This window comes from Mauremys mutica, chromosome 13, assembly GCF_020497125.1.
Source record: "Mauremys mutica isolate MM-2020 ecotype Southern chromosome 13, ASM2049712v1, whole genome shotgun sequence".
Classification (NCBI taxonomy): Eukaryota; Metazoa; Chordata; order Testudines; family Geoemydidae; genus Mauremys; species Mauremys mutica.
The window spans coordinates 43,362,012-43,374,962 of NC_059084.1; the positions used below are offsets into that span (position 1 = coordinate 43,362,012).

The 12,951-nt window shown below is 42.1% G+C and overlaps 1 protein-coding gene across 1 annotated transcript; it reads right to left on the reverse strand.

The window, feature by feature from the left end:
- Nucleotides 1–10,161: 10,161 nt before the first annotated feature.
- On the reverse strand, nt 10,162–11,142 carry LOC123347413 (olfactory receptor 2G3-like). Its single transcript, XM_044984830.1, has one exon. It carries the CDS (start codon nt 11,140–11,142, stop codon nt 10,162–10,164), a length of 981 nt encoding a protein of 326 aa, XP_044840765.1.
- Nucleotides 11,143–12,951: the final 1,809 nt, after the last annotated feature.

Below are 12,951 nucleotides of genomic sequence, written 5' to 3' on the forward strand. Positions count from 1 at the left end.
GACTGGATACACAAAGTACTGCTGTTTTCTCTGCGAATGGGATAGGCGTGCAAGAGATTCCCACTACATCAAGAAAGATTGGCCACTCCGACAGTCATTGGAGCCTGGGAGGAAAAGTGTTCAGCATCCACCACTTGTTGAATCAAGGAAGATTTTGTTACCACCCTTACACATCAAGCTGGGTCTGATGAAGAACTTTGTCAAGGCCATTGACAAAACACAAGCAGCTTTCAAGTACCTCTGTGGAAAATTTCCAAGGTTAAGTGAAGCTAAGATAAAGGAAGGTGTTTCTGTTGGTCCTCAGATTCGTGAACTTCTTCGAGATGATGCATTTGACCATGCACTGTGTGGCAAGGAAAAGACGGCATGGAAAGCCTTCCAGTTAGTGGCAATAAATTTTCTCAGAAACAACAAGGCAGACAACTACAGGTTGTTGGTGGAAAACCTCCTCAAGGCATACAAAAGCCTTGGTTGCAACATGTCACTAAAGATACATTTTTTGCACTCTCATCTAGATTTTTTTCCACCGAACTGCGGAGCAGTGAGCGACGAGCACGGCGAGCGATTTCACGAGGATATTGCAACAATGGAGAAACGCTATCAGGGCAAATGGAGCCCATCAATGCTTGCAGACTATTGCTGAACAGTGACAAGAGATGCTCCATTTAATGAATACAAGAGACAAGCCAAGAAGCGCCGAGTAGACACTGAATAGGACTAAACTATGTACATAATAGTTTTTTGCCTTTTGTTTCATAATAAATTTTAGTTAGATAACCCTTTTGCTGATTTTTAAAGTGTTAAATAAATAGGACAGGTGAAATATTATCATGTAAAGCAACCATAAACACATGAAAAGACCTAGGTTTACAATTTATGATTAAAACTCTACTATCTACACAATATACATAGACATAAAATGTAAAAACTTAAATAACTTAGAAACAGTAGCCAATCAGTTGTTTTAATTGTCATATTTGAATTCAGCACATCAAAATACATAATAAATAGCACATTTTATCTCTGAAGCAGACGACTTCTCAAAAATTGTAGACCAGTGTAATCAATAAAGGGAGAAACCAGTATCTTATCATTAACTTGAAGGCAACTGGGAGTTTGTATTTTGTTTTATTACTTTATTTGTAGAAAGTGATTGCGTAGCATTAATGCTGATGATGCTCTTTTTACTTAATTTTCAGAGATCTCAGACACTGAATTAGGTCATTGCCATTTACATTTTAATTTTACACAGATCTTCCTGATTCTGGAAACCTACAAGTGTTAGTAATAGGATTGTCTACTTTATCAGACATTTATCCAGGGCTCAATTTTACAAAGGCACATGAATAAGCCACCTCATGTGGCAAAGTTTTCTAGATTGTAGTGGTTGGCTTTAAGTGATTCCTTACAGATGTATCCGAAGAAGTGGGCTGTAGCCTATGAAAGCTTATGCTCAAATAAATGTGTTAGTCTCTAAGGTGCCACAAGTACTCCTTTTCTTTATGCAGATACAGACTAACATGTCTCTAACTCTGAAACCTTACAGATGTTGTTTTTTTTCCTGAAATCCAAGGTGTCCAGGCTCTGGGCTCTGCAGCCTCTTTATTCATGAAGACTTTACTTCTGTCTTTAGAATGGAAGTGGGAGCATGAAATAAAACACTTGTCTATCTCTGTATAGAGACATGGCCCCCATCTGTGTAGTATGATCGGTCATATCACTGGGTTTCTGCTGAGGGTTACACTCTCATATCTATAGGATATATTCAGGGGTAATTCTGTGCTTAGACCTGGGCAACTCATGAGATCAAGAATCTCTTACTGCTCCCACCACAAGCTACCTGTGGGACCTTGATGGAGAATCGCTTCTTGCCGCTCTGTGCCTCAGTTTCTCCATCGGCAAAAGTGGGGTAAATACTGACTTGCCACAGCCAGAGGTTGTGAAGCTGGCACAACTGATGTTAGTTGCTCAGAGAACCTGAGTTGGAAGGTGCTGTATAAATGTTAGGGGACATATTTTAATACTTTCAGCCTGAATGGGACCTTGTTCCATAAATAATTACATTGGTTTCTGTGGAATTGCTCAGGGAACAATTCAGACGATAATCAGTAAGGGCTCAAAGAACTGGCTAGTTATTCATCATTACTATTATCACAAATAAGAATAGGAACAATGTCTTATACCTTTTTCAGGGTTAGTCTAAAACTTGAATTTCTGTCCTGGAAGAAAAGAATAATTTCAGAATTTGGTTTTATCGCAAATCAGGACAAAAAGTCAACACTGCAGATTCTTCAGTGAAATATTCTGAAATATAGCATTTCAGTAAGGCAAAAATGTTGGGAGGGTTTAATAAGTTGAAAATTATATTATATTATATTATATTATATTATATTATAGTTAAAATGATAAAGATTAAATCATTTCCCCCACAATATAAATTTCCCAAACAAATTTAGATAAAAATAAAACATTCCAGGTGAACATTCAGATTTTGTTTAATCAGCATTTTCTTACCAAAAACATTCATCTGAAATGTTTCCATCAGCTCTACTCTCCTTTACTACCCTCTACATGTCTATCCATAGTTGTTATATTGTCTGGCTGTCATATACTCACATACTCCAAGTCTCTGGAAGTTTCTTCATATTTTAGATTAATTCCCTTCCCCCACAACAATATTCATATTTTCCCCTCTCCTTTTTACTATCTCCAGTTTTCTATGAGCCTTTACTTAAAAAAAAAGGCAATCAATTTTAGCTCTTGTCCATATATTATGGACAATGAATTATCAACAGTTATTTAGGAATGTCTTTGATTCAATAAGAAGAATATATATTTGCATATCCACACCACCCACTACTTGAGGATCTCAACATGGTCTATAAATGAGTTAGGATCTGAGGCTAATATAAGGAAAGAGCAAGTTAAAAATTGCTTACACAAGTAAGAGGTCTTCAAGTGAGCAGGAACTGATGAAATTCATGCTAGAATACTGAAGGAACTGACTGAGGAGATATCTGAGCCATTAGTGATTATCTTTGAAAAGTCATAGAAGATGGGAGAGATTCCACAAGAATGGAAGAGGGCAAATATAGTGCCCATCTATAAACAGAGTAAGGAAAACCTGGGGAACTACAGACCAGTCAGCATAACTTCAGTACCTGGAAAGATAAAGGAGCAAATAATCCAGCAATCAAACTTCAAACACCTGGAAGATGATAAATTACTGCCACTGTCAAGAACAAATCATGTCAAACCAAATGACAGAGTAACGAGGCTTGTGGATGGAGGGAAGCACTAAAAGTGGTATGTCCTGACTTTAGCAAAGCTTTTGATACTGTCTCACATGACCTTCTCATAAACAAAATAGGGAAATACAACCTAGATGGAGCTACTATGAGGTGGATGCATAACTGTTTGGAAAACCATTTCCAAAGAATAGCTATCAGTAGTTGAGATCATGCTGGAAGGGCATAATTAGTGGTGTCCCACAGGGATTAGTATTGGGTCCAGTTTTGTTCAATATCTTCATCAATGATTTAGATAATGGCAAAGAGATAAAAATGTTGGATGATACCAAGCTGGGAGGGGTTGCAAGTGCTTTGAAGGATAGGATGAAAATTCAAAATGATTTGGACAAACTGGAGAAATGATCTGAAGTAAACAGGATGAAATTCAATAAGGACAAATGCAAAGTACTCCACGTAGGAAGGAACAATCAGTTGCACACATACAAACTGGGAAATGACTGCCTAGAAAGGAGTACTGCAAAAAGGGATCTGGAGGTCATAGTGGATCACAAACTAAATATGAGTCAACAGTGTAACAGTGTTACAAAAAGAACGAACATGACTCTGGGATTAGCAGATATATTGGAAGCAAACACGAGAAGCAGTTCTTCCGCTCTACTCTGTGCTGATAAGGCCTCAGTTTGAGTACTGTGTCCAGGTCTGGGTGCCATATTTCAGTAAGGATGTTGACAAATTGGAGAAAGTCAAGAGGAGAGCAACAAAAATGATTAAAGGTCTACAAAATATGACCTATGAGGGAAGATTGAAATCAGATTAACTATTTCTTCTGTGATATTCCCCCATTGATTAAACTTTCTTGCATTGACACATCTCAGTATGAAATGCAATTGTTTACTGCTAATATACTGGTTACCTTCACTCCATTTTTTCTTATCCTTGTGTCCTACACTGCAGCGCGGTGTACACCTGCTCCAGCCTGGAAGGGGTTGGAAAAGCCCTGCAGAGCGCTGGGGCTGGGCAAGGGAGTAAAACCCTGGCTGATTGGGGGAAGTGGCTGCAGCTGGGGCCACACCCCAAACTCGGCAACTGGGCCTTATAAGAAGGCCAGAGAAGCCAGAGAGAGGAGACTTAGAGGAATGCAGGGCTGGGGGAAGGCCATAGGAGCTGGGAAGCCCTAGGCCAGTAACTCCCCAGGCTCCAGGACCTAGTTCTAGGCCTTCTAGGTTTTGGGCTTGCATAGAGGCAGCTGGAGGGTGCATAAAGGCAGCCAGTCCAAACTCCCTGTTGCCTGTGATGATCGGCTGATAGACTGCAGTCCACCCCAGGGCGTGGGGGCTAAACAGAGACTGGCAGGAGCCACGACTGAGTTGACATGGGGATAGGGGATGGAGGGTTCTCCTGGGGTGGGGAAACCCAGAGAAAGACTGTGGGGTACTGCAGGAGGCAGAACCCTGAGATAAGGGCACTCGGGTTCTGGGAGGGACACGGGGGGCCAATGGCAAGTGGATCACCGGCCTGCAGAGGATGTTCCGCGGTCTAAGAGCTAATTCCCGAGGACATCCAGCAGGAGGCGCCGCAGGGGTGAGTCTGCACTGTGGTGTAGTAAGTGCAAGCCCTGATAAAGGCCCAGTTGAGGCCTGAGGCTTAAACTAAGGTATGGTCAAGACTTTGCTAACATAAAGCAAAGTTAAGCTGTGAGCCAGAGGCAGGCCCTGTTCACAGAAGTTGGCAAGGAAAGGGCTGATGTTGCATAAACATATATTCACCTAGTGTAGTAAAGTATAAACATGGTACCAGAACACACTATACTGGAACATTCCACAGATAACAAGGAACAGGCCGACCCATCCCAATGACAGGGCCAAAAGGGTAATATGATGGATAGAGTTGGAGAGGCGGCACCTTACTACGTAGAGGGGTTGTACCTAGCTACTTAGAGGGGTTGCACATCATACGTCAGGAGTGATGTGTAGCTTGTTTGTACCTATATATAAGAATGCATCCCTGGGGCGGTGTCTTTGTCCGGCCGAGAGGGCAGTGGAAAGTCCCGCCACTGACTGAGCCGAGTCCATTGCCAAGAGGCACTTTCTCGTAGTATGCCCTGTACAGTAACAATCTAGAGGGAACTGCCATTGTGTCCAAGATCGCAATAAACCTGGTCGACATGACTTTGCATCTTACTAGTCTCTGTGGTCATTGGGGGGGTTCTCGTCGGGTTTGCTGTGTCAACTATCTGCAGAGCTGGGGCAGCACACAGAGGGAACACAAGCACGCAGCTGAGTGATACTAACAAGGAGGCAGCAGAGCACCACACCAGTAGCACTCTGACAACAGGTGCTACATACACCTGTATCATCTCCACCATCTTAAAGATGGCATTGACTGAAGGCAGACACAAAGCCTTCTCCATCTGCTCCTCACATCTCATTGTGGTGACATTGGATTACAAGAGTGGCAGCCTGATCTATTTAGGACCCAAGTTCACTGACTCACCAGACAGCAACAAAGTGCTGGCTCTCATATGCACAACCATCACCCCCACTTTGAACCCCTTTATGTATCGCCTGAGGAACAAGGAAGTGAAAGGGGCTCTGAGGAGACTGTAGGGGGACAGGATGAAGCAAAAAAAATTTTCTCACAGAAAGTAATTTGGGCACAGATCTTGCTCTGATATCAGTTACACAACTGTGCAAATTTGGAGTAGCTCCATTGACAACAATGGCATTCAATATTACGGTTTAACTAGTGTCCAAAAACTGCAAAATGAAATATGCAAAAATGTTGTTAATTTTTTGTCAATTTTTGGGAGGCTTGAAATTAAACATTTTGGCCAAAAAAGTCACCGAAGTTTCAGAAATGATGCTCATCTCTGTAGCTGCTTGAAACACACAGAAAAATTACAGAAAGTCATCTACAATTCAGATTAATATGCATAGTTTTTTTTTAAATCTCAGCTCAAATTTACAATGAAAAATGTTGTTGAAAAATTTGATTTTGGAAAATAATGTTGATGTTCTGTATGTAAAATCATTGTATGTTACATGATATGTGCAAATGATTGTCCTCTAATTACGTATATTTATTATGAATGGCTTGCCTAGATCTGGGAAAGAGATATGAACAGCATTACCTCTGGGTTGATTGCAAATTTAAGGTCAATGCTGACCAGCAGCTATTAATTCAATCATGACTGTGGCAAAGTAAGCTGGTAGTTCAGTCATTCCTTCCTGAGAGAAGTGTCCACATGTGAGGAAACTTCCTTCTGAATTCTCATTCATCACTTCCCTGTTTAGCCAATGTTTGAAATAATTCACGATATATGCGGTCATGGTTTTCCATGACCTTGTGTCTTCTGTAATGGATTACACCTGTACAGAAGAAAGATAGAGCAGATGTAAAATGTTACCAGAATAGAATGATCGGTCCTGGTTCTTCTCTAAAAGACTCTGGTGTAAATCAGAAATGACTGCATTGACATCAGAGGCATAAATCAGAGGAGAAATAGGACCTAAGCATTTATAATCTCATTCAGAGGTGTGAATGAGTACGCAAGGTGCAAGGCAGTAGACATTTATATTCTACTCTCCTTTGTAGAATTGGTCCCTATACAGTAGGCCAATTAGTTGGTTGTTTTCCAATTTCTTCATTCTAGGCCCACTTTTCATGAGAAAAAATGCTTGAAACTTCTGAAATTAAAGCCATTGCACTGGCATGAAGGAGGGGGCTGAATCATGACAAGGATGTTGACAGCGGAGTAACATGCTGATGTCTCAGACCCATTGTGTAAGGCTCTCAATAAAATAATAGGAGCGGTAGCAGCAGAGCAGGTGAAAATGATTTCTGGTCACCAGGGGTAAAAGCAAGTCAGGACACTTACTGGTACGGGGCCGGGGTGGCTCTGGCCCCCAGAAGGGGCGGGGCCTCAGGCAGAAGGGGCAGGGCTAGGGGTTAGCCACCTGGTGCCCCCGTGTTGATTTAAAGGGCCCAGGGCTTCAGATGCTGTTGTTGTGACAGTGGCAGCAGCGGCCGGAACCCCAGACACTTTTAAATTGCTGGCCCCAGGGTAGCTGATCCCTCTGCCCCATGCCCCCCCACGCCCATCGGGGGGAGGGGCAGGGACCTTAAAGCACTGCCACAGCAAAGGACGGTCCTTAAAGTGTTGTCACAGCAGCACTTTAATGTCCCTGCCCCTTTTGCCTCCCCTGTAGGCGGCCCTGCTTGTAAGGACCCTACCAGGAGGGCCACCTACGAAGAAGGCAAAAGGGGCAGGGACATTAAAGTGCTGCTGCGACAGTGCTTTAATGTGGGCTAGGTATGGGCCGGCGCAGTTCTTACCGGTATGCCCTACTGCCCCCTACTGGTTCACTTTCACCTCTGCTGGTCACCAAGGCCCAGATCCACAAAGGGACTTAGCACCTCAAGACGAGATTTAGGCAGCTTTAGGCACCTCTGCAATCCACAAACACCTGTTCTGTTGCCACTAAACTCTGTAGGCACCTAAACTAACTAAGGGCCAGTTTTTCAAAGTATTTAGGTGCCTAGTGGGATTTTCAAAAGCATCTAAACACCCACTGAAATCCATACCCTAGGCACCTACATTTGTACTGTCAACATTTCCGTACTGCCTAAATTTTTGCCTCTAGGCATGGAATGCCCATTTGACACAAAAGCTGCAGCGTGATCAAAAAACCTGTGAAGATTGGTGTCCCCAGCCTGTATCACCTGATGACCCTTATCCACTAGGCAGCTCTGCATGCATATAATGACCCGAGGGAGACATGGGATAAAGCCAAGTAATAGCAGCCTCTTCCATTATAAAATTTAGCCCAGCAGTTAAAGAACCACTTGGGCTGTCGGACACCCAAGTTCAATTCCCCTCTTGGGTCAATCAGGAGAAGGGATCTTCCAGCTCTGAAGTGACTGCCTTGACCACTGGGGTACAGAGTCATTTTCATTTGCTGTGAGGCCCAATGCATATTTAATTGCTTGTACAAAGTGGAACAGATTCAACAGGAGAGACTGGAAGAGCACTGTATCAGGATTTCCTTTAATTAGGCTTGATAAAATTCAATTTTTATTTTTTTATAATTTTGATGCATAATATTGATGTTTGTTTATAACAGGGTTTCTCAAACTGGGGTTGCCGCTTGTTTAGAGAGAGCCCCTGGTGGGTCGGGCCGGTGTGTTTACCTGCCCCATCCGCAGGTCCGGCCGATCGCGGCTCCCATTGGCCGTGGATCACTGCTCTGGGTCAATGGGAGCCGTGATCGGCTGGAGCTGCAGACAGGGCAGGTAAACACAACGGCCCGGCCTCCCAGGGGCATTACCTACACAAGCGGCAACCCCTGTTTGAGAAATCCTGGTTTATAAGCATTTTTCTATTTTTATCAATTTACATTATCGCAGTTGTGCAACATCATAGGTTTTAAGTATTGTTTCAGATTTTTATCAGTTTAAATGTTCATAGTTGTGGGAAATAATGGGGGGAGAAAGACAAGAGTGTGGGTCATTATTTAATGACAAGAGACATTAATTGCAAAAAGTTAAAGCTTTATAATCACTAAAACAGAAACTGAAATCACATGACAAAATATATTCAATCAAATTCTAATAAGTTCCCAAGCAGCATTTGTCTTACTTTGCCTATCCATAAATTTCTATTCTTTTCAAAGGAAATATTTTTGCTGTTTCGTGTGTGTAGGGTGAAATTGATGTTTACCGTCATTTACCAATAAAAATCTCATCCTTCAAACCTACCCTTAAGTCAGAGGTTACAGCATGTAGCCAAAACATCGAAAACCCATGTTTGAATCCTCTACTTCTTGGGCAGAGAGGGAAACTGATCTGAGGGCATCTCCCATATTTTTGGTGAGTGCCCTGAACAGTGGGCTAAAGATTATAAGAGAAGCTGCCTCCTCTCTCTGACATTTTGCGTGCAGTCAGGCTTGCTCTAAGAATGCCTACTGGATGAGGTACACCACATGTTGGGCCCAAGGGTCCTGAAAGGTGCCTTGTGAGGATATTGACCATTGTAGCAATGGAGATATGTCTCCAAGTTTTGCATCTGTTGTTATGGCAGGGGCTGGTGCTGCTTTGTTTTGGTGGATCCTGGTGGAGAGCTTCTGATGAGCTTGGTGACGTTGGAGGGGTGTTTGAAGGCCAAAAGAAGGAGTTTGGGAAAGATTTCTTTCAGGATGTGGCCCCCAGTGAGTATGCACTGTAATTTTTAAATTATACTTACATTCATAAATCTGCTAGACAACAAAAAACATGTCCTTAATAAAGACAATAGATTTGTGGCTCATTCTAACCATCTGTAACCCACTAACCCCACTTTGTCCAGTAATTGAAGAAGTTTTAACCACCTACCTCACCTTCAATGATTTCGTGTAACATGTGTTAACTCTTTATCTAGTCCATCCTTGTATTTATCTGTGATTCTCTGAGTAACTTTCTCTGATCTGAAGAAAAGCTCCATGTAAACTCAAAAGCATGTCTCTTTCACCAGCAGAAGTTGGTCCACTAAAAAATATCACCTCATACGACTTGTGTCTTTAATATCCTGGGACAAACATGGCTACAACAACACTGCAAACAAGGTATACCTCATGTAGACCATCTACTGTGGAGAAATTCATTGCTACTTAAACCCCCAAATCACTGCCCATTTTGCAGTGCAGCTCATTTCACTCACATTACCCCAGGCAGATCCAGGGTCCATCCAGACTATATCTTATGAGTCAACCTATACCTGGCCATGCAGTCCATACTTCTAAACTGGCCCTTTCTTACACTTGGGGTCTTACTATAGGTAATAGAACAGCTCTAATAATTAAGGATGCCCACATGAGCCGTGGTTTGCTACACTGCATTGCATGATGAGCTTCCTTTCTACATATTTGATTGCAACTTACAATAAATGCCTACCACATAGTCGGTGATTGGTTATAGAAGTCATAGTCTTACTTAGAGCTTTTCTCAGGGCCTCCTTGACCTCTTTGTTTCTCAAGCTGTAGATGAGGGGGTTGGCCAATGGAGTCAGGATGGTGTAGAAGACAGAGAACACTTTGTTCAGGTCTCGCAGGGCAGCGGTGTCTGGGAGCATGTACACAATGATTAGGGTCCCATAGAAAATTGTGACCATGATGAGGTGAGAGGAGCAGGTGGAAAAAGCCTTTTGCCTCCCCGTGGTGGAAGGGATTCTCAGGATGGTGCTGATGATACACACGTAAGATGTCAGCGTTAAGAGAAATGGAAGAAGAATCATTATGACGGAGAGAAAGAAGATCACAAGAACCATCTTGCTGGTGTCACTGCAGGACAATTTGAGCAATGCGATGTAATCACAAAAGAAATGGTCAATTTCATTGGGCCCACAGAAAATCATTTGTGACATCCAACATGCGGTGTTGGTACTGGCTGTGAAGCCACTTAGCCAAGACCCAGCTGCTAGCTGGAAGGAAAGCCGATCGTTCATAAGGGCTGAATAATGCAGGGGTTTGCATATGGCTAAATACCGATCATAAGACATGACTGCTAGGAGACAACATTCTGTAGCTCCCAGACAAGCAACGCAATGCAATTGTACAATACAGCCCCCAACAGAAATGGTTCTGTCCCCAGTCAGGAGACTGGCCAGCACCCTGGGCAGAATGTTTGAGGTGTAGCAGGTCTCCAAGCAGGACAAGTTCCCCAGGAAGAAGTACATGGGGGTGTGGAGGTGCTGATCAGCCACAACTAGCACAACAATGAGGATGTTCCCAGTCATGGTCACAATGTAGATCACTAGGAACAGCAGGAAGAGAAGAATCTGTAGTTCAAGGAGATTCCCAAATCCCAGGAGGATGAATTCTGTGACCCCTGTTTGATTTCCCCGTTCGGTATCTTCCATGGGTTTTATCTACAGAAAATAACTCCCAATAATAAATAAGTGAATTCTGTCACTGATTGATTTCCCCTCACTCTGTTTCCCATGACCAGTCCCTAAAAGATAGTAAAACAAAACCTTTGCAATGTTATTAGATGAAGTTAGAGATTTAATACAGAGTCAATAATTTAAGCCTATAAAGATTATAATTTAAACTCCGATTTTCCCGGTGATTACTAATGTTATTTTTGACCTAATCCTCCAGACAGTGAACATGCATTTCTTCATATCTCAGATGTCTGAGGCATCTGATGTCAGCTTAAAAGTAACTTGACATTTCATTAGCCACAAACTTTGTTAATACAACCAATGCAATCTCCATTTCTTCCAACTTGAAATCTGGTCTCTTTTGTGGGCTAGAACCCACTTCATCAGATCTGATGAATGCCTGAGAACTTAGGCCTAAATACATTTGTTAGTGTCTAAGTTGCCACAAGGACTCCGCTTTTTTTTTTTGATGATACAGTCTAACATGGCTACCACTAAAACCTGTTCTATATCAGTAGAATTTCAATAACTTTCAAGAACTACACAGATTTAAACCAGATGGGGATCTGACCCATTGACTTCAGTGGCGTTGAATATCTGGCCCAGTGCATTCAAAAAATGAGACAGTCAAGATTTAACTGGAAGATTAAGATACCTCTCTCACATCTACTTAGTCTTCTTCTATAAGATTTCCTGATTTTCCAATTCCTCATTCATCCTACAAGTAAAATATATATAATAGTATAGCTCTGAAGCTAACAAAAATATAAAAATATCTCTGTTATCCTTCTTAAAGGTCAAGCTACTTATGTTTGAATCCCACCCTTCTAGTTGAATACTTCCGAATTTCTAAACAGTTTTCTAAGAGCACTCACCTAGGATATATGGGACCATGGATATAGAGGCTGGCTTTTTCCTCACAGTGTTCTCAGATCTGTTAATCTGGATGGTATATTCTGCCTTGTGTTTTTTTTAACAATGCGCAAAAGATTCAATATTTATCTGGGATAAATTATCCTGTCTGTGAGAGGGTGAGATCTCCCTGGGCATTTCTTCTGCTGGGAATTTTAAACAGGTGGAAAGGGACCATTTATGAGAAACCCATCAAAGAGTCTATAAACAATAAGTTTAATGATGGAGAACATCTAACCTCAAAGGAAAATCATACAGACAGTAAAACTCTTGACTTCAGTCTCTTCACAAATTTGATGAGATACACACCATTGTCCTGTCTATGCAATTTACCTGTCCCCCATCAACAAAGTTTCTGAGCACCCCACAATATTAAAAATATTTATCCTTTGAGCAGTGTGAGAGGTAGAGAAGAGTATTATCCTCAATTTCAACACAGAGAATTCAGGTAGAAAGAGAAAAAGGGCAGATTTACAACGATATTAGGCACCAACAGATGGACATTGGTATCTCAGGGGATTTACAAAAGTGTTTAAGTGAGTTAGGTGCCTAAGTCACATTGATTTCCAATGAGTGTTATGGGACAAATCTTTAAAGATATTTGGGCATCTACAGATGCAAATAGGAATCTAGTGGGATTTTCAAAAGGCCGAGGCACTTAATGTGCAGTGAATCTCAAACCCTCTGCTGCCCCTAGAGTATAGCCACCCCTTCCCCATCTGCCACCCACTGCTGCGGGGTTGGGATAGCTTAGCAATTTGAGCATTGGCCTGCTAAACCCTGGGTTGTGAGCTCAGTGAGGAGGGAGAAACAGTAACAGGAAACTTGGAAATGGCAGAGATGCTTAATGACTTCTTTGTTTCGGTCTTCACC

Coding starts and splice junctions, on each gene's coding strand:
- LOC123347413 (XM_044984830.1), bottom strand. CDS start 11,142: ATGGAAGATACCGAACGGGGAAATCAAACAGGGGTCACAGAATTCATC.